The sequence below is a fragment of the Cercospora beticola genome, chromosome 6 (assembly GCF_033473495.1).
Source record: "Cercospora beticola chromosome 6, complete sequence".
Taxonomy (NCBI): Eukaryota; Fungi; Ascomycota; class Dothideomycetes; order Mycosphaerellales; family Mycosphaerellaceae; genus Cercospora; species Cercospora beticola.
In genome coordinates, this window is record NC_088940.1 from 328,903 (window position 1) to 352,642 (window position 23,740).

Genomic DNA, 23,740 nt, shown 5'->3' on the forward strand with positions numbered 1-23,740 from the left:
CGATGCCCGTCTGCTCCCCAACACAACAGTGCGTCCCACACCGCCGTGCGGTGCGATGCGGATGCATCGTCTCTGTCTCCTTCGCATTGGTGGTGGATGAAGAGCGGACAGAAGGAAAGCTGCTGTTTACTGTGTCTTTGCAAGAGTTGCTCCGTGCTCCGAACTTCGCCCAGCATGACACAATATATATTCCCGGATTCACCTCACCTTTCGAAGGCAATGATTCTTCCTTGAAAGTCAGCCGCTGTAAGGGCGATATTTCTCGATCACATCCAGACATGAAACTTATTCAAGCAATCTTCGACATTGCATTGGCACCTGGCGCGACAAGTGCCTTTCCGGCAGCACTAGAAGCACCTCGAGATCCTTCCTACCAGGTAAGCTGCGCGACAGTCCTATACTGTGTTCTCTACACAACCTTGTCATAGCAGCCAAGAGCACGAAAAACTCATCCATTGCGGGCTTCGCGTACGCACAGCGTGTCAATGCTCATGTTCGAGCACTCCAAGCACGTGCTATGGGAATGCCGAGTGCTCTACTTGATCGCAAGAACCTGTACAAACAGACTTGATTATTTCGTATTCGTGAACAAAGCAGACGGGATCCGATCCTACATACTAGCCCCAAGGCATCAGATTCGAAGCGAAGACCACCACCAGTCGTTGTACAAACACTGTACTCGCTATGTAAAAATCCTAGGTCCGAGAGCAAATTTGGAACCTGGAAGATGCCGGAATCTGAATTACTGTGCTGGCCGAGGCGATCAGCCGGTCGAGTAGAGGCGGAGAAGTCTTGTGGATCTGTTGGAGAATGGCTTTCTGTTTTACAAGACTATTCATACCCTTATCTACGTCCTAACTTTTGGACCTCTATTTTGTGCGATTGGAAAATTCGACGAGACATGTCGTAAGTCGGACTGCACTCCTGCCTCTCGTCAAGCTCTCATTACGGTCATAAGGCATTAGATGCGGCCAATTACTATCACTGCGTAGCCGTCACTTCTGTTCTTCAGAAACACTGCATATCTAGAACAGGCAGAGTTAATATCGAGACGCCGCCTCTTGAATGCTGGGTGTCTGTCCTAAGCAGAATTTGAGTCAAATCGAGCGCCAGTACCAGCATGGTGCTGAGCATGGACGTGCAGCCTCAAGGCATGTTCGCGGAGGTCTTCTCGGCTGTAGCGGTCGAGTTGCAGGGAAAATGACACAACGTTCTACTTTGACAAGGGTCAGCACTGATTCGCTGTGTGCGTTGAGTCTGTACCTAGATCTCGCATACAAACTCTCAAACGCCGAATTGGTGGCACGCGACTGACAATCGCGCTCGTCTCTTGATTTTAAACGGCTTTGGAATATTCGTCTACTATTTAGGCATCGCCATACATTAGACAACGATAAGTGCCATCACACCTCCGGATTGCCACCGTGCCCAGTTGGCACACCGTCGAGCCAACGCTTCTTGTTGCCGCCGCCAGACTGTCGTCTCTCGCCTTCCTGCGGGGAATTTCCTGGCTCCTCAGCTGGCTCTGGCTCCTTCGTGACAGCATAAGTGATATAGGTCTGGTCAGAGGTCGTGCCAGCAGGACCCAGAAACCACAGATCGCTGCCCTCAAATTGCTGGTTCACATCCTCTCCCGCGAGTTCAGGAACCTCGCAATCGATAGGGCAAGTGCCGTCTGCTGCGTTTTGAGATATGCTGCACGAGATGGGAGTCAACAGCGGAGACGCAGGCGGCGAGACTGGCGTAAAATTGACTGGATTGTTGTCTGGAGGTTGTCCTTGTTGCGGATATTTGTTGACGCCAAGCCCTTGACCGGTTCGCGAGCCTCCCATGCCGCTGTCAACGATGCGGATCTCGCCGTTGAGTCCGCCTGCGTTGTTGAGTTGGAAGAGAATCGCGTCGTCGAGAGTAATAGCCCCTGGTGCAGCGAACAATGGCAGGCCACTCCCTGACTCCTTGCCCGAGCCAAGACCACTTTCTATACGCTTGTCTATACCCCCTCCCGCTGGGTTTTGCAGGAATTCGTAAGGATTGTCAGCTCGTGCAATGGCGAACGTGGGATTCGGCGGGATCTCATAGACAGTCTTGGTTGATGGCTCGTCATAGACCGTCGACTCAGTCTAGAACATGTCAGCACGGACCATTCGATCGGGATAACAAATCGCGTACCTTGTAGGGCTTGGAGACAGTCTTGGTGGTGGTCACTGTCGTGGTCTGGGTAGTCTTTGGCTTCAGAGACAAGCATTTGCAGGCGCTGGTGATCTCGCTAGACTTCTTGTAGCTAGAGAGGCAAGACGGCTTCTGCACAGGATAGCCATAGCGTTTGTCAAGATCCGGTTCCGCATCGCGCTTGCGAGTACCGCCTTCAACGGGCTCGCGGGCAGGAATCCGGGAAGGGTAAGCACAGCCAGTGATGGTTGTCGTTGCCGTCGTGGTGGCCGGCTTCGTGACGGTCTTCGTGTAGATGGTAGAATAGGCGGTTGTGGTCTGGCACTTGGTCACGGTCTTCGTGGCAGTCTTCGGGACCTTCAGGTACGAGGAGCAGTAGGCAGAGACTGACGACACCTGTTTGGCCTGCGAGCATTTTTTGTTGACAGACGAGCACTGGTACGAAGGAGGACTGTTGCCTCGTTCCTCGAGGGGAATGTTGGCTGCACCGGCACCAACAACGGTTGCGAGAAGTAGGGTTTTGAACATGGTGGCGCTGGGGCGATATGGAGATCTGATGAGTGATGGACCAGCAGGTCACGCCGTTGTGAGAGGCGCTGCATACTTGTACCTGCAGGTCTTGTCTGCACAGACGCAGGCGCACGACACGTGGAATCGGACATTCCGTAGAGGCGTCCGTATTGCCGCCTCGTCCCAAAACGCCATGTGGTGTCCATACGCCTAATTGAGGCCTAAGCAGGACCGATGCGGACTAGCCACGCTGCCACGTGGGAGTAGAGTTGCGGTGCATTGATCTGGACCGCTTGGCAGTGCTGTCTGGCCAGAGAAGGCCATGGCTTGCCTTTGCAGGCGAGATTGCGGGCGTTCTGACACTGGCCATGGACTGCGAGGCGGCGAGAAGGGTTTTTGCATTCGATCGGTTCATCATATACAGACAGCTGCTGTTTCCCCAGCGGACAGTGCTTCCATGCTGCGGTGAAGGTGACGTTTGTCCTGACCCGTCGCCAAGGAGCAAAGTCATGCACGGTAGTCTGGTATCAGCCCTTCTATATGGCAGCGATATGGCGGATGGCTTCGTGTCAAGCGGTGCTGCCGGAAGGTCGACGAGATCAAGATTGTGAAGAAGAGAATCGAGAGGGCGACGATCGGGACCTCGAGGCGGTGTGACAGCAGATGACTAAGCTCGGATCGGAAGAACTTGCAGGCCGACAGCTTGCGATGACATCGATTTCAGATTTCAAAGCAGCTCGTTGAAATAAATTCCATGTTCGCGGGAACCGATTCTCGTCCCCACTCCAAGCCATACACACTTTCACAGAATCAAAATGGCCGAACAAAACCCCCACGAAGAAGATGCCGCGATGCTGGATCCCAATGAGGCCGAGGAGATCGTGGAAGATGACGGCGATGCGGCCATGGACTCGGGAGATGAAGATGACGGACAAGGCGAGGTGCAACAGACGATACAGCTGCAAAACGACAGCGTGGCACACTTTGATGGGCACAAAGACAGTGTATACTGCGTCGCGCAACACCCCTTGCGACCAGAACTCGTGGCGACAGGAGGAGGAGATGACACGGCATATCTGTGGGATGCAACACCCGAGCCGGGGCCAGTTCTGCCTGCCAGCTACGAGACAAATCCTCAGCCAAAGGAGCGAAAATCACAGGAGATTGTGGCTAGGCTAGGGCCACAAGATGAAACAGTCAACGCGATTGCATTCACCCTACCAAGAGGGGAGTTCATCGTTACAGGAACAGCAGCGGGGACACTGAACGTATTCACGACACCTACATCACAATCCTCCGAAGCCAAGTTGGTCGCTTCGGCGAAAGAAGTCGACGACATCACTTGGATACTGCCATGTCCTTCCTCGAACGAGCAGTACGCCAACACAATAGCACTGGGTGCCGCAGATGGAAGTGTCTGGGTTTACACCATTGAGGGGCAAAGCTTGAACATGGTGCAATCATTCTTCCTCCACCAAACACCTTGCACAGCCGGAGCTTGGACACCAGGAGGCCAATTACTTGCCACAGTCGACGAAGCCAGCTCTCTTTTCGTTTGGGATGTGTTCGGCGAGGCAGCAGCTGCTGGAGTCACGAATCCCAATGGCAGTCAAGCTCTCATCCAACTCACGGCCGAGGACGAACGCTTCAAGGTCGACGGAGGCTTGTACTCCGCCGCGATCTCGCCTGGTGGCGGCATCGTAGCAGTCGGAGGTGCATTCGGCAACGTTCGTGTTGTCTCTCTGCCTAGGCTCTCAGCCCAACAACAGTCCACAGTGGGCACAAAAGGTGCAGGCGCAAAAGCCAAAGCTGGAGGCGCCAAGCAAGCCCCAGCCGCGTCTTCAACAGGCAACTTTGGTCAGATTCTCGCAGCGTTCGCCGCACAAACTGACGGTATCGAAACACTGGACTTTTCCCAACCGCCCCTCACGCTACTCGCCGCCGGCAGTGTCGACGGCAGCATCGCCATCTTCGACGCGGCGAAGAACTTTTCAGTACGTCGGCACATCAAAGACGCTCACGCCCTGGACGAAGTCCCGCACGCGGTCATCAAAGTCGAGTTCACCAAAACACCCCTCGGAACGGCGAACCCTCGTGGCCACTTGCTCACATCTTGCGGAAACGATGGCGTTGTGCGGAGGTGGGATGTTCGAGGCGGAATGGCAGCTTCAGCAGACCAAGGCTTGTTGAAGGAGTGGAAGGGGCACATTGAGAACGATGGGGAAAGAGGAGGCATTTTGGGCTTCGTGCAGGGGAACGGCAGCTCAGAATCGGGTGTCGCGGGCAAGTATGTGGTGACGGCGGGAGATGATGGCGTGAGTTTGGTATTCGACTGGAAGGAGTAGCGACAATCAAAAGTTCTGTTGAAAGCATGGCTGAGCGCATAGATGTAGATACCCCGCCGCGAAAGTGAAATGAAATATCGACCCACGAAGTCGCCACAAGGCGCTGGCACTCTGCGAATCAGATCACTATCGGTTCCACAGAGCTCAGATTTTCGACAACGCAGCAGGGCTTCGGACGATTCTTGTCACGCTCTCTGTCCACAACACTTCCGGTTTCTATTTCCCGGTGTCCTGGGTTTGCCTTTAAGTCACAGGCAGGATTGTCCTCCACTGGCTTTCTGAGACGTGCAAAGGGCCAACGCGTTGTGCTCTGCGGACTCGGCTTGGGAGTGGCCTCAGAAGGAAGACCGCCGCCACTAGGACTCAGAACTCAGCAGAACTCAAAGACACCAGACCCGGCGTGTTGATGATGACGTAATGTGCCTCGCAAACCCACGCTCCTCAGTCCAGCTGGCATACACTTCTCGCCACCGAGGTTGCAACAGGGATCACTCCGGACGGTGTGAGAAGTCGAACGGGTGTCAAAATCCAATGATTCACAATGGCATTCGTGCGTGACGCTGGCAGCCGGCTCATATCAGCGGCTGAGAGAATTGCCGAGGACCATGGGAGGAGTTGTGCAGATCATCGAGCGAGCTCGTCTCGATGCTCGGCGAAGGCGTTGCACTTCCATCTTTGGCCTCATCTGCGCATCCATTGAGACATGTCCCAAGATCTCAGCGCAGCTGGTGGTAAGCTTTTGTTTGTCCAGCGAATTTCATCGTTACTGATCCGGCCTCAGGCTCACACGACATTGTCTCGTTCAGCAATGGCGACAAGACCAACCCGTACAATTGGTCGACGGCCAAGAAGATCGGTATCATCGCTATCGGTAGCTTGATCGGCTTGAATAGTACCATTGCAAGCTCCCTTCCTAGTTTGGCCTCGCCGCAGCTGCGACAGCACTTCAACGTCGCCAGCCAGGAACAGCTTGTGCTACCAAACTCCGTCTACCTCATCGGCTATGTGGTAGGCCCGACAATCTGGGCCCCTATTTCAGAGTCTTATGGACGACGATGGATCATCATCACCACCTTCATAGCATACACTGTTTTCATGCTGGCCTGCGCCCTGGCCCCCAATTGGGCAGCCTTCATCATCTTTCGTTTCTTGACAGGGCTATTCGGCGCTACACCGATATCGCTCACTGGAGGACTCTTCGCAGATGTCCTTGACAATCCGGTCTGGCGGGGGCGGTCCATTGCTTGGTTCATGGTGGTAGCTTCATTTGGACCCGCGGCTGGGCCTATTCCATCTGGATATCTTGCTGAGATCAGCTGGCGGTGGCCATTCTGGTTCGGACTTATCCTCGCTGGTGTCACCATACCACCTGTGCTTCTCTTACCAGAGACCTTCGCACCCGCCTTGCTCATGTCGAAAGCCCGACGAGTACGGAAAACTCAACCTGGCGTCAAAGTCTACGCGCCTCTAGAGCTGAAACACACGACACCACGACAATTGATCACACAAGTGCTGGGCAGGCCACTACGAATGATTGTTGCAGAGCCAATCGTGAGCGCATGCTGCCTCTATCTCTCCTTGATATATGGTATCATCTTTATGCTTTTCCAAGCATACTCGGTCATCTTTCAGCCTATCTACAACTTTGGACAAGGAGAAGTGGGGTTGGCCTTCATTCCGATGTGCATCGGCATCATCGCGGCAATCCCTCCTTGTCTGTGGTACGATCATGTGCTGAAGCAGGCCAAAGAAAGACGCAAAGTCTGGGCTTCCAAAGAAGAATATCAACGTCTGCCACTCGGATGCTTCGGTGGGCCACTCATCACAATTGGTCTCTTCTGGACTGGATGGGCGGCAAGGCCTAATGTGCATTGGATTTTGCCTATGCTCGGTGGTGTTCCCTTCGGCATCGGATTTGTCCTCATCTTCATCGCTCTCTTCAATTACCTGGTAGATTCTTATAAGATCTACTCCGCCAGTGCGCTCGGTGCAACGAGCATCGCACGGAGTACCTTTGGAGTCGTGCTGCCTTTTGCGGCTCGGCCTATGTATGACGCGCTTGGCGTCGCGTGGGCTTGCAGTCTTCTGGGCTTCTTGAGTTTGCCCATGTGCTTGATTCCTTTCGCATTTATCAGGTATGGACCCCAGTTGAGAGAGAAGAGTCCAGTGTGCAAAGAACTGGCACAGGAGCAAGCAAAGAAGAATGCCGAGGCAGTTTCCAGGGAGAAATAACGCCCTCGAGTTGCGCATGTTTGTTGGAATTTCGAACGACCAGAGAGAATGAGGCCCAGCTCGGATCGCGCTCAGCCAAACATCGCATGGACCAGAGGGGTCCAAAAAGACAGCACGGCTTACAATTTACCTCGATCGAATGTCACGTTGACGCCCTCTGAAGCAAGGAAGCGTTCTTTGAGGATCGTTCTACCTCCTGAGTCTCTGCGCTGCATGATGCTGGAACTACCACGGTCCCCTAACTACGCAACACATGTTGCAAGCAACTTCGCTACCTGTTCAACGATCGATCGGACCTCTTCCTCATTGTGCGTCACGCGATTGCCCTCGAAAGATAGCTCGAGCTTGTCAGATCCTGGCGTAGCATATATCTCGGGTCGACAGCGCGGAGGATGCGGTCTCTCGAATGCAGTAATGCGCACTCCAGCTTGGCCCAGGAATGGTAGCACGCCACCATCTCCTTGCTGAAACGCTGTCCTCCAGCCAAAATCGCAACACTCGGCAGGCCAAGATGTCGCCTGACGAATAATCTCTACCATGCCAGCTGCTTCGTGGCTTGCGTCCTCAATGAACTGCCGCTGCAGCCCCTGTGCAACACTCCAGAGGTCATCTCCGGATTGCACTCGATATCTTATGGGCTGTTCCACCAGACAAGGACCGACGGTCTCCTGAAGCTCTGCAGGAAGCAGCGCGCGGCCTATGACAAGGCGTCCGAAGATAACGTCCTGCGATTTGTATTGTTGTTCCAGCACAATCGCACATGCTGCATGGAAAATCGTGGCCAGTGGTATACCTCTACACGCCTTTAACGGTGGAAGTGGTATACTGATCTGGAACGACAATGGATCTCCCGGCGCCAGAACAACATGATCCTGGTTGGTCTTTTCAGCGTGGAACTGTGCTGAGGCACCATATAGGCGATTCCGCCAGTATTCAAGGCTTGCAGTCTTGTTGTGCTCGCGGAAAGAAATAAGATCTCCAAACCCTGTCCGTGGTGCTGGCATGCTCTCACCAAGGTAGAACGCTGTCAAAGCCTGAAACATTGATGCGCAGCTGTGGTCGTCGAATTGAGCGTGCGACATTCTGAAGATGAACTTCTGTTGTTGCAAAGGGCTCGTCACCACCATGAAGGCTACCAGAGTCTCACCCCACGTCTTCCGTCTCTTCAGGTCTCGCTCACAGACTTTTTGGACTTTGGCATTGATGTCCTCGTTCTCCGCTTTGGTAACCTCGAAGCGCATCCTCAAGTTGCTGAGCTGCACCTGCCACACTCTTCCTTCTAGTTCGATGAACACAGTCCGAAGAATGCCAAAGTGCTCGGTCAAGCGCTTGCAGGCCCATCGCAGACGAGCAACGTCAATGTCTCTTGGAAGATCGAGAAGGAAGTGTGGCAGGCGTCCAGGCGGAGTTTGCAAGGCCTCTCGTGCAGCGAGAGCTTGGAAGTCACTCGCAGGAAGCACGTCTTGTATATCATCCACATCCACCCCACCGCCGAGAAGGGGTTCCACGACGTCGTAAAGGAACTCCATATGCCCATTCGAAGCACTTGTTGGCAAGAGTGAGAAAGGCTTTCTCGGAGAGAACGATGCTGCCTTCAGCTCTGGCTCCACCTGGATCTCCTCAGCCACCTGCGCTAATTGACTCAGTCGAGGGTTGCGAAAGATATCTGCAACAGTGAAAGAGATCCCAGCTTGTCTCGCCGCGGCGACTAGGCGCATCGCAGATATCGACTCGCCTCCAATACGCAGGAAACTGCTCTGAGACTTGATGCTCGAAGCCTCGATACCCAGAATCTGCGACCAGAGCTGCTGGATCCTTCGCTCCATGTCTGTGCTTGGCGACTTCTGCGAGGACTTCCCTCCATGGAGTTGCATGCTGGCAAGGTCTTCGAGTCTTCGCTGGCCTCCTATCTGTCGAAGAGCTCGACGATCTATCTTGTCCGTGGTCGTCATTGGCATCTCATCAAGGACGATGTATGCTCCTGGAATCATGTATTGCGGCAGGACCTCCACGAGATCTTCTTCAACTTCTTCCAGGGCTCGAGTCAGGCGCAACGTCCGGTCGAGTCGATCATGCGAGGCCACGTCCTGGTCCGCTAGGGCCAGGAACACCGCGAGAATGGGTGCCTTACTGTTGCATGGCGTGATGATCTCTGCGGCGACGGATTTGCACAATGCCGTGTGCGCTCGCAGAAGTTTTTGCACGTGGTGCTCAACCTCGCTCAGCTCGATCCGCTGGCCTCGTAGCTTGACCATTTGATCCTTTCGACCAACGAATATGAGAGTGCCGTCCTCGGCGTTGTATCGAAGGAGATCACCAGTCTTGTAAACTCGGCTGGCATTGCCATTCCTTTCCGCGAGCCAGGCTGGACATGCTAGAAACGATGCATTTGTCGTCTCCTCGTCATTCCAGTAGCCCATGGCCACGGCTGGGCCTTCTATGACCAATTCTCCCACGGCACCAATAGGAGCCAGTCGATCAACACGACCAGGCTCAACAAGCCAAGTCCTTGCACCGAATGACCGGCCGACATGCTTCGAAGGGCTTTCGCGCGTCAAGTCGATGAAGCACAGTGCTTGCGCACACTCTGCCGGGCCATAAATTCCCACGACGCTCTCTACCTGTCTCCACCGACTGATCTCAGTCGCAGGTATCGGCTCACCGCCCATCGCCAGTATTCTCAGTTCCGGTAAGGCCAGGGGATTCAGAGAACGGGCGACAGTAGGTGTGAAATATGAGTAGTTAGCTTTCAATCTGTTGAAGGCCCCAGGAATGTCGTTCTTGCGATCGCTCTCAGACGGGATGCAAAGACAGCCGCCGCAAATGAGGGTGTTGAGAAGATTCGACCACGCCACATCAAAGCTGTAGGAGACGAAATCGAAGACGCGGGTCCCATGGCTCACTTTCAGGCGCTTCCTCTGATGTGTCGCTGCTGAAGCGAAGTTCTGATGGGTGGTGACAACCCCTTTCGGCACGCCAGTTGAGCCGGAGGTGAAGACTACGTACAGCATGTCGTGCGAACTGACTCTGGGAAGGGAGATGTCGCTAAGCGGCTGCAACTCGCGCAAATCCTGCCCAACGACTAACACAGTCGCGGTGTACAGCCTGTCAGCCATGGCTTGGTTGGCATTGGAACTAAGGATGAATTTGGGCTCGATCCGAGCAATAATCGAGCGTAGTCGCCCTTCCGGCTGCGTGCAGTCAATAGAAACGCAAGCAGCGCCTGCTTTCATTGCTCCCAGAGCAGCCACTGGTTGCCACATGGACTTTTCGAAGCAAAGTGGGACGACACTGCCAGGCGCCACGCCGCAATGCAGCAGCTGCTTGGCCAGTTTGTTTGACAGCGTGTCAAGCTCATGGTATGTCAGCTCGCCGTCCCATGCACAAAGCGCTTGGCTGTCGGGATACGTGGAAGCAGTGCTGGCAATCAAATCGTGCACGCATGCAGGGGTCGCTGCTGGAGGTTCGGCGTTCCACTTCCACAGCGTCTCGATATCTCGTTCACTCAACGCACTGATGTCTTTGACCATGTCGACAGGTGACGATGCACATATTTGACGCAAAATCCGCTCAAAGTGCGCGAGCAAAAGTTCTGCTTGTGCAGATCCGATCACTTTGGCATCGAAGTTGACCTCAATACGGAGATCTCCTGAACGGTTCAACTGTAACATGATCATAGCTGCGTGAGGGTTGAAGTGATTCAGGTCTCCATCATGCAACGAATGAGAGACGTGCTGGAATGGCCCATTCGTACACGTCAGTCCAGCCGCTTGATCCGAGTGTTGGATGACAAGCAAAGCGTTGAATTTGGCTCCAGAAGCGGCATCTTCGCTCGAGGATTGAATGTCAGACAGGTCCGTCTGCTCATATGGGGTCATCTCGATCGATTGGTTTTGCATCGCGGAGAGCAGTTTGTGCACAGTCGTGGTCGGTTCCAGTGGAACCCGCACGGGTAGTGCAGCGATCAACGGCGCAATTATGTTCTCAATCCCGTCCACTGGAGCGTGGCGACCTGTACTGAGCACTCCGAACACCACGTCTTCAGAGTCGGTGTAACAGCCTGATAGGATTGCCCACGCTGCTCGTACGACGATAGCAGGGGTAACGTTTTGCTTCGGCCAGGTCAAGCCTGCGATACTGGCAGAGACAGTACTATTGGCTTGTGGTTGATACCCTTCATGAGGAAGATCGGGATAACTGGTCGCCTTGCAGCCTGAGAACTGCTTTCTCCAGTAGTCCCTGGACTTTTCTTTGCTTATCCCAAGGACATGCTGAATGAATCGCTGGAAAGGAGCGGGAGTAGTGTACTTGTCGGTCCGTTTGTATGCGCTGCTCACCTTGTCCAGCAATAGGGCAATGGACACCCCATCATATATGGCGTGATGCTGGATCAGGATGCACAGGATTCTGCTGGCTTTCGCGTCCTTCACGATAGCCAATCTCGTCAAACTTGTACCCAGCCCCATAGATTGGTTGTTATCACATTCCAGAAACGATTCGACGCTTTCGTGCTCGCTCCATTCCAGAGGAAGTCGCAACTGCGCTTGAACAAAACCTTCATCTTCGATAGCCACGACTCGGTTACGTAGAATCGGCGCCGCCACGTTACTCACTTGCTCCCATGCCTCTTGGAGTTGAGATAGGTCGACCTCGTCGGCTAGTTCGATTGGAATGCGCGCTATATAGTCTCCTGGCCGCTTTGAGGTGACAGCGAGAAGGGACTTCTGCACAGCCGTACAGGGATAACCATCCTCCACGCTGTCGATGCTCACGCTGCACTGGCGGGAGATCTCACGTCGAATCTCATCACGCTTTCTAGGATGATTCAGAAGTGAAAACGGTTCGATGCTGGGTGCCTGTGCTCCTACATCCAGCGGCTCCATCGCATCTGCCATATCTTTCAGGCACGGCCTTGTCAATATCTGGGAAACTGCCAACGAAAAGCCCTGCCGACGGGCGGTCGTCATTAGTTGCATGGCCGAGATGGAGTCTCCGCCGACGCGGAAGTAGTTGCTGTCCTGCCCAATTGTTTCCAGAGAGATGTGCAGTGTTTGTGACCACATATTCTGCAGTTTGCGTTCTCGGTCCGTTGCTGGAGGAGAAGCAATCGATTGAGTCGACGAAGCTGCAAGTTGGGCAACATCTAAGTCGCTTCCAATCTCTCTCAGCTTCCTGCGATTGACTTTGCCTGAAGAGTTGAGTGGCATCGCCGACAGAGGTACGAATGTGGAGGGTATCATGTACGACGGAAAACGCTCCCCCAACTCGCTACGGAGCTCCTCTAGCTGGCCTTGCAGCGTCTCCCAATTCAATTCCTGGACTTGCAGAAAGACCACAAGGACAGGCCTCGCTAAGGCGGCGGGCGTGACGAGCTCTGCTGCGAGAAGCGGTGGCGTTGTTCTTCGAGCCAAGCCGTTGACGAGGTGCTGTTCAATTTCTCCCAATTCGAGTCTCCTGCCGTGGAGTTTGACTTGGTTGTCTCTTCGTCCTACAAAGATGATATTGCAGTCTGCTGGGTTATATTTGACCAGGTCGCCAGTGCGATAGACCCGCCCCTGCCTTCCCTGGGCACTTTCGCAACCTCTCGTGAGCCATAAAGGAGAGTCGACGAATGATGCACGTGTGCTTCCATCGTTACCAAAGTAGCCCTGCCCCACCAGGGGGCCTTCTAAGCACAGCTCACCGACAGTTCCTATTGGAGAAAGCCGATCGAAGTTGTCAGGATCCACAATCCAAGTTACCTGCCCGTTGCCTTTGCCAATCATGATGCTTCGCGGCACCGAACATGGCACCTTCCAGCTTGTCGCCCAGCAGGTTGTCTCCGATGGCCCGTATGCATATGTGAGATTGGTGCTAGCCGCCCATGGAGTGAGTTCCTCGCTATGCATCCTGTCTCCCACGATGATGGCGTTGCGAAGTGTGGGAACGGAAGCTGGGTCTATCATTCTTGCAGTCGCGGGTGTGACGAGCAGATCAGTCACGCGGTACGACTGGAGACTTTCCAGCAGTCGATCTTGCTTCTCAGTCTCGGAAGGCACACAGAGCGTACCGCCGGCACAAAGAGTGTGTGTTAGACACCAGTGATGCGCGTCGAACGAGTATGCAGAAAAGTCGTACACCCGTGATGTGCCGCCAATTCGATGACAGGACTTCTGCAGCGCCACTGCGTTGCTCATATTGCCGTGGGAGATCATGCAGCCTTTGGGCTCTCCAGTGCTACCGGAAGTGAAGATGATGTACATTGTATCCTGCAGTGTGACGTGAGGTAGCTGAAGATCAGGGTTGTCATTCAGGTCATGGCAGGATACTGATTCCAACGCGGAGTCGACGCAGAGGACCTGCTCACAGAACTTCGAGCATAGTGGCTCATTTGAACTCGAGGTGATTATCAATTCGGGCTTGATCTGAACCATGATATTTCGCAAACGAGTTTCGGGCGAGTTAGGTTCCAGTATAAAGACCGCATGGCCAGCTTTGGCCACCGCAAGGAAGGCTACCGTGGTCCACATGGACTTTGCGAAGCAGATTGGAACAATCTGGTTGTCGGTGATCTTGAATTTCAGTATTCGCTGGGCGATCGAGGTTGAAAGTCTGTCCAGTTGCTCGTAGGTAAGGTCACCATCCCATGCAGAGATGGCGATGGCATTTGGCGTCGATTGAGCTACTCTTGATATCATTTCGTGTACGCACGTGTCTGCTGACGATTCAATGAGTTCATTCCAGCGCCATATCTGGTCCAGCTCCTGCTCCGTAGTCATGCTCAGCTCAGAAAGTCTCGCACTAGTGCTGGCTTCGCACAGCTCGCGAACAGCCTGCGAGAAATGACCGGCTAGGAGTGAAGTGGTGTCTTCGTCGATGATCCCGGAGTCGGTGCTCAACTGGAAGGACAGCCTCTGCTTGCCCAGCGTACAGATAGCCATGAGCGCGTGACTGTTGAACCTATGGTATGAGTCCAGCGATTGGTGGTCCGAATCCTGGGCGATGAATAGTGTACTCTCAGCCATCTGCATGTTCTGCTCAGGCTGAATGACGAGCATAGACCTGTAGTCGCAAGCTTCACGCGCATACTCACTAATACTGGATATACGTGCTATACCAGTCTGCTCAAATGGTATCATCTCAAGAGCCTGACTTTGCACCGCCTGCAGAAAAGCGCCCACCTCAGTTCCCGGTCTCGCGAGGATCCTGACAGGCAATGCCGCAATCGTAGGACCACAAACACGGTCAATGCCATCAAGCGGTGCCTGACGGCCGGACACAATCGTTCCGAAGACAACATCGTGGGAGCTGGAGTACCTTGAGCACACCAGCGCCCAAGCGGCTCGAACGATGGTCGAAGGTAGAATGTCACCTTTGCCCCATGTCAACCCTTCGACAGATTGCGTGAGCAACGAGTCAGGCCGAGGCATTTGATTATGCGAAAACGAGGGAAAGTGCTGCACATCCAGACCTTCAAATTGAGCACTCCAGAAATCACGCTCGGCGTCCGGATCACGAGACATAGTGTCGTTCACGAACCGCCGGAACGGAAGTAGCAGAGGCAGCGCTTGCTGATCGTAAAATGCCCCGAGTGCCTCACGAATCAGAGTGTTGGTGATGCCATCATAAGCTGCGTGGTGTATTGTTAAGGCGAAGATCCAGTTCGATTTGTCTTGGTCAGTTACGAGTCCGTATCTGGCAAGTGAAGCCCCCACAAAGATTGGCGTTTGCTGCACCTCGCGGGCAAATTCGGACAAAGTACTTGCAGTCGACCATGGGGCCGCATCACGCCCGACTATCTGGACCAAGCCTTCACCGGGAATGTGGGTAATTCGTGTCCTCAAAATGGGTATCGCCTGAACGACAGCCTCCCAGGCAGCGCGAAATCGAAGAAGGTCCACTGACGGCGCTAGTTGGAGAGTGTCGTTTCCGACATAGTCTCCTGGTCGCCGCTCGGAGAGCGCGACCAGACTTTCCTGCAGCGGTGTGCATGGATACAGATCTTCGATATTGTCTACGTCAAGGCCGCACAAAGATGCGGCTTGCTCACGAAGGCGGTCGGGTTGCTGAGGCGTACTTGAGTTTCCAAAAGTGTCATCTTGCCTTTCACGCGTTTTGACAGGGTCATACTGCACCCGCGCAACGGTCTTGATTTTAATCGATCCGCCGTGATAATACTCTTGAGCTTCTGGCTGCTGACTCCAGAAGGAATGGAGCTCTTCAGCCGACACTGCGGCAACTTCGCCCAGATCTCTCTCAGGGCGCTCACACATGTCTTGAAGAGTGCGGTCGAATGTGTGCATTATCATTTGGACCTGAGACTCAGTCAGGACGCGATCGTCAAAGCTCACGACTAGGCGAATGCCATCAGTGCTCAGCCAGCATGACACCATGAGCGCGTGGGCATTGAAAGGGTCAGTGCCCAGGGTGGCCAACGTGGCTCCAAAGCTACGAGCTTTGAATATGGGATTGTCTGACTGCAGTGTTTTGCCAGTTGAGGCGGGATGTACGACTAGCAGTGTCTGAAACAAATCTTGAGGATTAGATTTGCTTGCTGAGCTGGCAATGTTGTGGATCCCGTACTGTTGGTGAGGCAACGCATCCAGGTCTTGCTGTCGAAGTCGAATCTGGAGGGCCGCGATGCTTTCTTTCCAATCGACAGAAACCGGGATGGGAACTGTGCAGACGGTTGGCCCAGCACAGTTCTCTACTCCGGGCAGATCAACTTGTCTTCCGCTCAGGACCGTACCAAAACATACTGCATCAGTCATCGAGAAGCGTGCCGCAAGTACGGTCCAGGCGGACTGAATTACGATTGAAGGTGTACTGCCCTCGCGTGGCCAGCGCACAGCAATATCGCGGGCACATTCACGGTTAGCGCGTGGCTCGTTGATTTCTGGTGGTAGCTGTGGAAATGGTTGACATTCGATAGTGGCGAATCTACGTCTCCAGAACTCTTTGGAATCATCGACTGGGACACGCAATGTATGCCGCACAAAGACTTCAAAGGACATTGTGCTTTGTCCTGCTCTCGAGAAGTACTTTGCCTCAAGCTTGCTGAGGAGCATGGAAAGGAAAGTGCCATCGTATATGCTGTGATGAATCGTGAGAACGAAGGAACGATCGATTAAGGCTGCGCGGCAAAGGTCGTCTCCCAAGGACATGTGCTGTCGCTCGTCTGCCTGAAGGTATTTCTCAACATCTGAGCCGTGCTGCATAGGTAGGTTTTGTAAGACAACTTGCACCAGTCCCGCCCCGGGGAGGTCAACGATGCGGGTTCTGAGTATACAAAAGTCTTCTACGGTTTCGAGCCAGGCGCGTTGAAATCGCAAGGAGTCGATGTCGTCTTGCAGTTGCAACACACTTCTAGACACGTACTGTCCCGGATTTCGTGCAGTGAGCGCTAGCAGTCCCTGTTGCAGCGCCGTACATGGATACATGTTCATGACTCTGGCAGGTGCTACATTACACAGCCGAGCTGCAGCACTAATTGCAGTGGCGATGTCCTTAGTGTCCAGCAGAGAAAACGTCGGAACTACCTCAAACGTGCGATGATCGCTGGTAATTGCTCTGGCGGCCATGTCGCACAGAATGGGATGCTTAAAGACCTGTGCCGTACTAATACGGACATTTCTGCGGTCAGCCAGGGCGACCAAACGCATTGCGGCGACTGAGTCTCCTCCCAGGCGGAAGAAATGATCGTCACGTCGAATTCGAGCAAGATCAATCCCAAGCACAGGTGCCCATATTTCCGCTATAAGCTTCTCCAAATGCGATAGGGATTGCTCATCAATGGCTCCTGCGTCGGCAAGAATCAGTAGTTCTTCGCGACGAAGTTTGTTGGCGAAACGATGAAGCCTTCGTCTATCGACTTTTCCAGTCCTAGCGAGCGGGATCGTGTCAACCGGAATGAAGTATGTGGGGATCATGTACTCTGGGAGTAGACTGGCCAGATGACGCCGCAGCAGCGGGAACAGATGTGTGTCCCGTGTGCTGTCGAGACTCAGCTCATGTTGATCTCCACGCTGTCCGTTGCTGCATACAAAAAGTACCAGGTTTGCAGAGTTTGTGTCGGCGAAAGATGCCACATCTGCTACAATGCGAGCATCTGGTCGACCTGCAAAGAATGTTCGAGCCGCTTCCTCGACATCGGAAAGCTGTATGCGTCTGCCGTGTATCTTAACCCATGTGTCGGTACCTCTACCCACGTAGACGAGGCTGCCTTTATCGTCGAACTTGACGTAGTCGCCTGTTCGGTAGCACGAGCTCCATACGTCGCTGCGATCGGCCGTGATTTGTTCAACAGCTGTCAGCTTGGAGAAAGCACTATCATCCGCGTTACTGTCGATGTAGCCATCAGCAACTATCGGACCTTCAATGCAGAGCTCCCCTACAGTGCCAATGGGTGCCAGCTTCCAAGAGTCGTGAACATCGACGACCCATGTGCGTGCATACTTGCTTCGACCTATGAGCCCGGTCGGCCAGTCGTGCTTGCCCAAAACGCCGCAAGTCGCTACGGACGCCTCAGCTGGGCCGTACCACACGATCACTCTCAGACCCGCGTCGATCCAATTGCGCGCGCAGGTTGGCGTCACCTTTTCGCCCGCGAGCACAATAGTTTGCAGAGCTGGCAGCTGCGCTGGATCGAGGAACGAAGCGACAGAAGGTGTCAGGCATACCCAATTTGCCTGCGCGCTGTCGATAGCGTGTGATAGCCTGTCCGAAAGCTCTGATTGACGGGGTACACAGACAGATCCTCCAGCACACAGCGCTGCAAAGATCTCAACGATGCTCACGTCAAAATCGTAAGCCGCGAACTGCAGGATTCTGCTGTCATTGTTCAGTCCAAACAATTCGATAGCGGCCTGCACATTGCTGCTGAGCGTAAGATGGCTCCACAGCACAGCCTTCGCTGAGCTAGTTGTACCAGAAGTGAACACGACAACAGCTGGACTTGAGTGTGCGTACTGGAAATCTGCCAGAACGAGCTCATTCTCATCAACCTCGTTGGCCTCGTCAAGCAGATCTTCCACTAGCAAAACTTTGTGCGCACCGGCAAAAGAGCAGGACGTGACCACTTGCCGTGAACTGATTGCGACTGTGGAGTTGCACGTCTTTGCAATGTGTCGCGCTCTGTCCGCAGGTATAGAAAACGATACAGGTACAGCAGTGGCTCCAGCGCGCAGCACCGCCAACATGGCAACAGCCAACCAAGAAGACTTTTCTAAGCAGAGAGGGATCATGCAGCCTTGAACGCCATGTTTTCGAAGTGATATCGCCAGCTGTGATGACAGACGCCAAAGGTCATCATACGTTAGCCTTGAATCGTGAGCATCTATAGCGAGACGAGACGACTGAGCCTCAATCTTGCGGCGGATCAGGTGGACAACGGGTTCGTAAGGAAGTGGCATCGTGGCGCCGCTCCATGCCAGTGCTTGCTGAACGTCTGAAGTACTCGCGTACGACAGAGTTCGCAGCTTGCAACTTTGCTGTTCTGCAGTGCAGAATAGATGAAGCAGGTGTTCAAGCTGCTCCACAAAGCGCTTGCACTCATTTCTGCTAACAGACGCTGTGTCAAAGCTGACATCTAGAGAAAGCTCGGACTCTGCAGGGGTCGCGACCATCATCATGCCGTACGAGTTGAACGGATCGAGAGTCTTATCCGAATTTGCACCAAATGTCGTCGAAAAGAGACTGCTCTCATCGTTGCCTGCCGGCTGATCCATGTCTTGCTGCACGACTAGTAGCAGATTGAAGAGACGCGAATCGCTTGCAAAAGAAGCTCCAAGTGCATTCTTGATGTTCTGGAGGCCGTACTGCTCATATTCGTGCATCTCGATCATTTGCTCTTGTATCTGCATCTGCAGGTCGCGAAGCGTCTGATCCCAATCTAGATTGACGCGCACTGGTACAACTGCGAACGTGGGTCCTGCAACCAATTCTATGTCAGGTACACATGCTTGTCGTCCACTAATAGTCGCTCCGAAAACAACCTCGTCCGAATTCGTGTACTTGGCTACAAGTAGCGCCAGGGCAGCGCGAATTATGGAGGAGGGTGTTACACCCGTCGGTGGCCGCTGTAGATTGGTGATGGTAACATGTAAGTCTTCCTTTGCTCCTTTCATATCGTTCACGGGTGGGAAGCATACGAGCTGACAGTCGCGGAGCTGCTCATCCCAATACTTTGTAGTGCGTAGCTGTTCGATTTGCTCCAGCGCGAAACGCACGAATGGCTGGAAACGCGCCAGGCGAGGCGGAGCGGAAGGTTGACGGTAGACATCTTCTACATCTCGAAAGATTACAGATCGGCTCCAGCCATCGAACACTGCGTGGTGCATCTGCACATGAAGTACGTGACCTCGTTTATCACGCCCAATGCCCAGTCTGAACAGAGGTGTTCCAAGGCCCATAGACGAGAATTCTTCCACGTTCTCATCCCACACTTTCGCAGATCGATCATGACGAACCACGACTTGAACAAGATCACCGCTCTCGACGTGTAATATACGGCTGCGTAGCACAGCCGCGGCCCTCACGACCTTCGTCCAAGCAAGCTCGAGGGCCTCTAGGTCGACCGCTAGCGGAAGCTGGTAGGAGCAGCTCCATATGTAGCTATTCTGGTTCACAGAAGTCATCGCTATCATGCCCTGCTGCATCGGAGTGCATGGGAATATGTCTTCGATGTTTTCCGCTCCAACATCGAGCGAGGCCGCAGCAGCTCGACGTATGCTCTCGCGATCAAAGGTAGGCGGAAGCAGGCTGAATGGCTCAATGCTTGGTAGCAGCCCTTTTTGATCTGTCGACCGTACGGTCATGGCCAGATCACGAAGGGTCGCAGCGTGAAAGACATTCGAGATCGACATGCTCAAGTGCTGATCTCGGGCTGCAGATATCATCCAAATGGCCCTTATTGAGTCTCCCCCTAAACGCAAGAAATTATCCAGCGTGCTAATGGTCGTGGCAGGGACATGCAGAACCTTGGCCCAGATGTTGCGGAGCGTTTGTTCGATATTGTTCTGGGGTTCAACATATGCGGAACGATCAAGAATGGTCGCTTGTCTTTCCAGCAGCTGAGCCATCGTCATTGCGCTGGCTTGATCACGCAACGCACGGCGATTTGCTTTGCCTGTAGCAGCACGAGGAATCTGATCGACTGGATAGTACAGCGTAGGGATCATGAAGCCCGGGAGACAGTGCGTCAGCTCGCGACTGAGCTCGGCCACAATGGACTTGCTTTCGGCTACTGCATGCCCCGCAAGTTCGATGAACAGCGTAAGACAGGGAGAGTCGGTGTCAGTTGGACGAACAACATCGACAAGAGCAGAGTGTCCTGGAGGGAGTGAAGTGCGGGCATGATGCTCGACATCGGCCATCTCAACTCTTTGACCTCTGATTTTCACCTGTGCAGTGTCTTTACGACCCACGAAAATCAGCTTCCCATCGGCATCGTATCTGGCAAGGTCTCCTGTCTTATACAGCCTGCCTCGTCTTCCAGGATGGGAAGTGCATCCGTGTAGCAGCCAGGGAGGGTCGACAACGAACGCAGCAGCAGTCAGCTCTGGGTTCGCAATGTAACCCTGGCCCACGAGCGGTCCCTCGAGAAAGAGCTCACCTACGGCACCGAGCGAGACGAGACGGGAGTTATCCGCAAGGTCAACTAGCCAAGTACATGATCCCACTCCTGCGCCAATGCTAGGACGTTCGGTGGCCCTGCTTTGGACGAGAGAGAATGTGGATTTGAAAGTGCACTCTGCTGGGCCATACGTATTCAGCAGCCGTACACGGTGAGCCCACTGCGAGATGTTCTCGGGGTACGGAGGCTCTCCACTCAGTAGTATGGTCTCGAGTGTCGTTGGGTTCGGGTGCACTGTCCGTAGCACAGTTGGGGTGAGGTTGACTAACGTGCAACGATAGGAAGAAAGAACATGGGCCAGATTCTCCAGCATGTCCTCTTCTTTGGCAATGCAAAGGCAACCACCAGCGCAGATAGTATGCAGAAAGTTGCTCCATGCCACATCGAACGAGTATGGAGCGAAATCTAGTACACGAGAGGCGTTGTGAAATCCGAGGTCCTGCCCTTGGTAGTAAATAGCGCTCCTGACATTGGTGTGGCTCATGCATGCACCCTTTGGCTGTCCGGTAGTTCCTGATGTGAAGCTGATATAGACGAAGCGCGAAGGCACAACCTCCCGGTGCAGGTATTCGGTCTCCAGCGAGTCAAGTATGTGAGTGTCCAATTCAATACCCTGGCATCGCTCAAATCCTGGCATGCCAGACCGCAGATCCGACGATGTGAGGATCAGGCGCACGTTCGTCTGTTCTAGGATATTTTTTGATCGAGATGCGGGATGACTGGCATCCAGCGTCACAGCAGTAGCTCCTGATTTGATGATACTGAGCATAGCGATCGGAGTCCATTTGCTCTTCTTCAGGTAGATGGCCACAATGTCTCCTTCGGCCACGCCACGAGATGCAAGAAGATGAGCCAATCTACCAGCTGCGGCATCGAGCTGGGAATATGTGAGATTGCCATCCCAAGCGTGGACTGCTGGAGCGTCTGGTCGCTCCTGAGCGCGCTCACGAATGAGATCGTGGATCAGGCCATCGATGGGTCGTGGCAATGAGGAGTTCCAATGCCAGATGGTCTTGAGCTCCTCGTCTGTGGCTTGTACATCTCCCGCATAGTCTGCTCGCCGCGAGTCGGAATCAACATGGTTCATGTCTGCAACGCAATGTGTGTTATGCAGTCGCTTGCAAGATGGATTTGGAACTCCCACTCAACGATCTGAGCCAAATGCGACTCGTGGATTAATCGCATCTGCGTAGCCGACGAAGGATGATATCTCTACCTTGGCAGGCAAGCATGCTGTTCCACTTGCTGCAATGAGCCCGGCGTTTCGGTAGCGTCCAGCGATAACACCGGCAAACGCATGGAGTCTAGCAGCGAAAGCTGAATGTCTCGGACGACATTTGTCTCGACAGGCTTCAATCCCAACAGTTTTCCAGTTGCCCGGGGCTCGTCTTGCATCTAGGGCAGCTCGTGACACTTAGTACAGTCAACAGCTCGGGATCCATCGTGTCTGCAGCTACTGCTAGTCGCGACCTAATATAGTGCGGCCGACTCCGCCGGACTTTCAGCTGTCGGACTTGTTGCCGAACTTGGACCGACTGTGCCAATGCATCAATATAGAATGTTCAAGCTCTGGCCTCGCGCCAACGTCTTGATCGAGTTGTCGTCATTTGGACAGACGTACATCGAAGTGGAAACTCCCAATCGAAAGCATGAGCGACAAGGTGCCCCCACAGCTGGATTTCCGGTTATACACTACGGGCAGCAGCCAAGAACGAGAACGATTCTGTCAGGAGCTTCAGACCGCACTGCAGCGCTGGGGTTTTGTTAGTCTATTCAACTATGGTATCTCACCGCATGAGATACACGAAGTCTTCGACTACAGCCGCCGATTCTTCTCTTTGACAGAAGCGGAGAAACTTACAGCACCTCATCCTCCCGTGCCAAATCCGCACCGAGGATACAGCTTTGTTGGCCAGGAGTTCACATCTGGTCTCAGTCGTACACGGGAATTGGAGGCGCGTCAAGGTCGCCGCTTGAAAGATTTGAAAGAGACCTTTGATTGGGGCTCGATCCACGATTCACTCTACCCAAGTGTGTGGCCAGACGCAAATCTGGTGCCAGGGTTTCGCGAGGTGTTGGAGAGGCACTTCGCGCAAGCACATGAACTCCATCTGAGTGTTCTACGCGCTCTTGCCGAGTGTATCGACGCTCCACCGGAAACATTCCTGGGAGCGCATCAGCATAATGACAGCGAAGCGCGACTCGCTCACTATCCTCCCGTCGCTGCCGGTGATCTCGGTGGTGCGAACGGAACCAGCAGGATCTGTGAGCACACCGATTCGGGCTCTGTGACTCTTCTCTGGCAGGACGATGTGGGTGGTCTGGAGATTGAGGACCCTGTCACGCGGCAATTCATTGCAGTGTCGAACCCGGCACCAGCTGTGCTTGTCAATCTCGGAGACGCGATGGAACGTTGGAGCAATGGACTCTTGCCCGCGGCATATCATCGCGTGGGGAAGCCATCTCCTGTCGACGCTTCCACGGGAGAGATCCCAGAGCGCTTCTCGGTCATGTATTTTGGCAAGCCTGATCGGGACGCCGGTCTAGCGCCACTATCGCCATTCGTAAGCGCCAGCCGACCTGCCAGATTTGCTCCGGTGACTGGGGACGAACTGAATCAGGGAACTTTGCTTCGCACATACGAGCCGAATCATCAAGGAAGCGATGGAAGCGAAGAGTCGGGATGAGACTGAATGGTACAATAGGATGCGCAGACACTAAAAGCTTCCGCTGCAAATGAAGAAGCAGTCGCCAAGCCAATCTGGGCGTTGCGTGCACGTTCCTCTTTCAACGCCTCACGTGGCAACGCCCCTGTCAAACTCGGCATACATGGGAGCCCTTGTCACCGCGCACCATCCAGGGCTCCTGGTAG

At 53.9% G+C, this 23,740-nt stretch overlaps 5 protein-coding genes across 5 annotated transcripts; 3 read left to right on the plus strand and 2 right to left on the minus strand.

The window, feature by feature from the left end:
* Positions 1-1,403: 1,403 nt before the first annotated feature.
* RHO25_009254 (uncharacterized protein) lies at positions 1,404-2,697 on the minus strand (the record flags this gene model as incomplete). Its single annotated transcript, XM_023600800.2, has 2 exons — positions 1,404-2,120; positions 2,170-2,697. 2 exons carry the CDS (start codon positions 2,695-2,697, stop codon positions 1,404-1,406), a joined length of 1,245 nt encoding a protein of 414 aa, XP_023453695.1.
* A 797-nt stretch (positions 2,698-3,494) lies between these two features.
* RHO25_009255 (uncharacterized protein) lies at positions 3,495-5,024 on the plus strand (the record flags this gene model as incomplete). The annotated part of the gene is made up of 1 exon (XM_023600801.2): positions 3,495-5,024. The coding sequence occupies one exon, from the start codon at positions 3,495-3,497 to the stop codon at positions 5,022-5,024; it is 1,530 nt and encodes a 509-aa protein (XP_023453696.1).
* Positions 5,025-5,727: 703 nt separating this feature from the next.
* RHO25_009256 (uncharacterized protein) lies at positions 5,728-7,256 on the plus strand (the record flags this gene model as incomplete). The annotated part of the gene is made up of 2 exons (XM_023600802.1): positions 5,728-5,755; positions 5,806-7,256. The coding sequence occupies 2 exons, from the start codon at positions 5,728-5,730 to the stop codon at positions 7,254-7,256; spliced, it is 1,479 nt and encodes a 492-aa protein (XP_023453693.1).
* A 242-nt stretch (positions 7,257-7,498) lies between these two features.
* RHO25_009257 (uncharacterized protein) lies at positions 7,499-21,955 on the minus strand (the record flags this gene model as incomplete). The annotated part of the gene is made up of 2 exons (XM_065603168.1): positions 7,499-12,067; positions 12,125-21,955. The coding sequence occupies 2 exons, from the start codon at positions 21,953-21,955 to the stop codon at positions 7,499-7,501; spliced, it is 14,400 nt and encodes a 4,799-aa protein (XP_065459240.1).
* A 562-nt stretch (positions 21,956-22,517) lies between these two features.
* RHO25_009258 (uncharacterized protein) lies at positions 22,518-23,555 on the plus strand (the record flags this gene model as incomplete). The annotated part of the gene is made up of 1 exon (XM_023600804.2): positions 22,518-23,555. The coding sequence occupies one exon, from the start codon at positions 22,518-22,520 to the stop codon at positions 23,553-23,555; it is 1,038 nt and encodes a 345-aa protein (XP_023453699.1).
* Between the last annotated feature and the right edge of the window lie 185 nt (positions 23,556-23,740).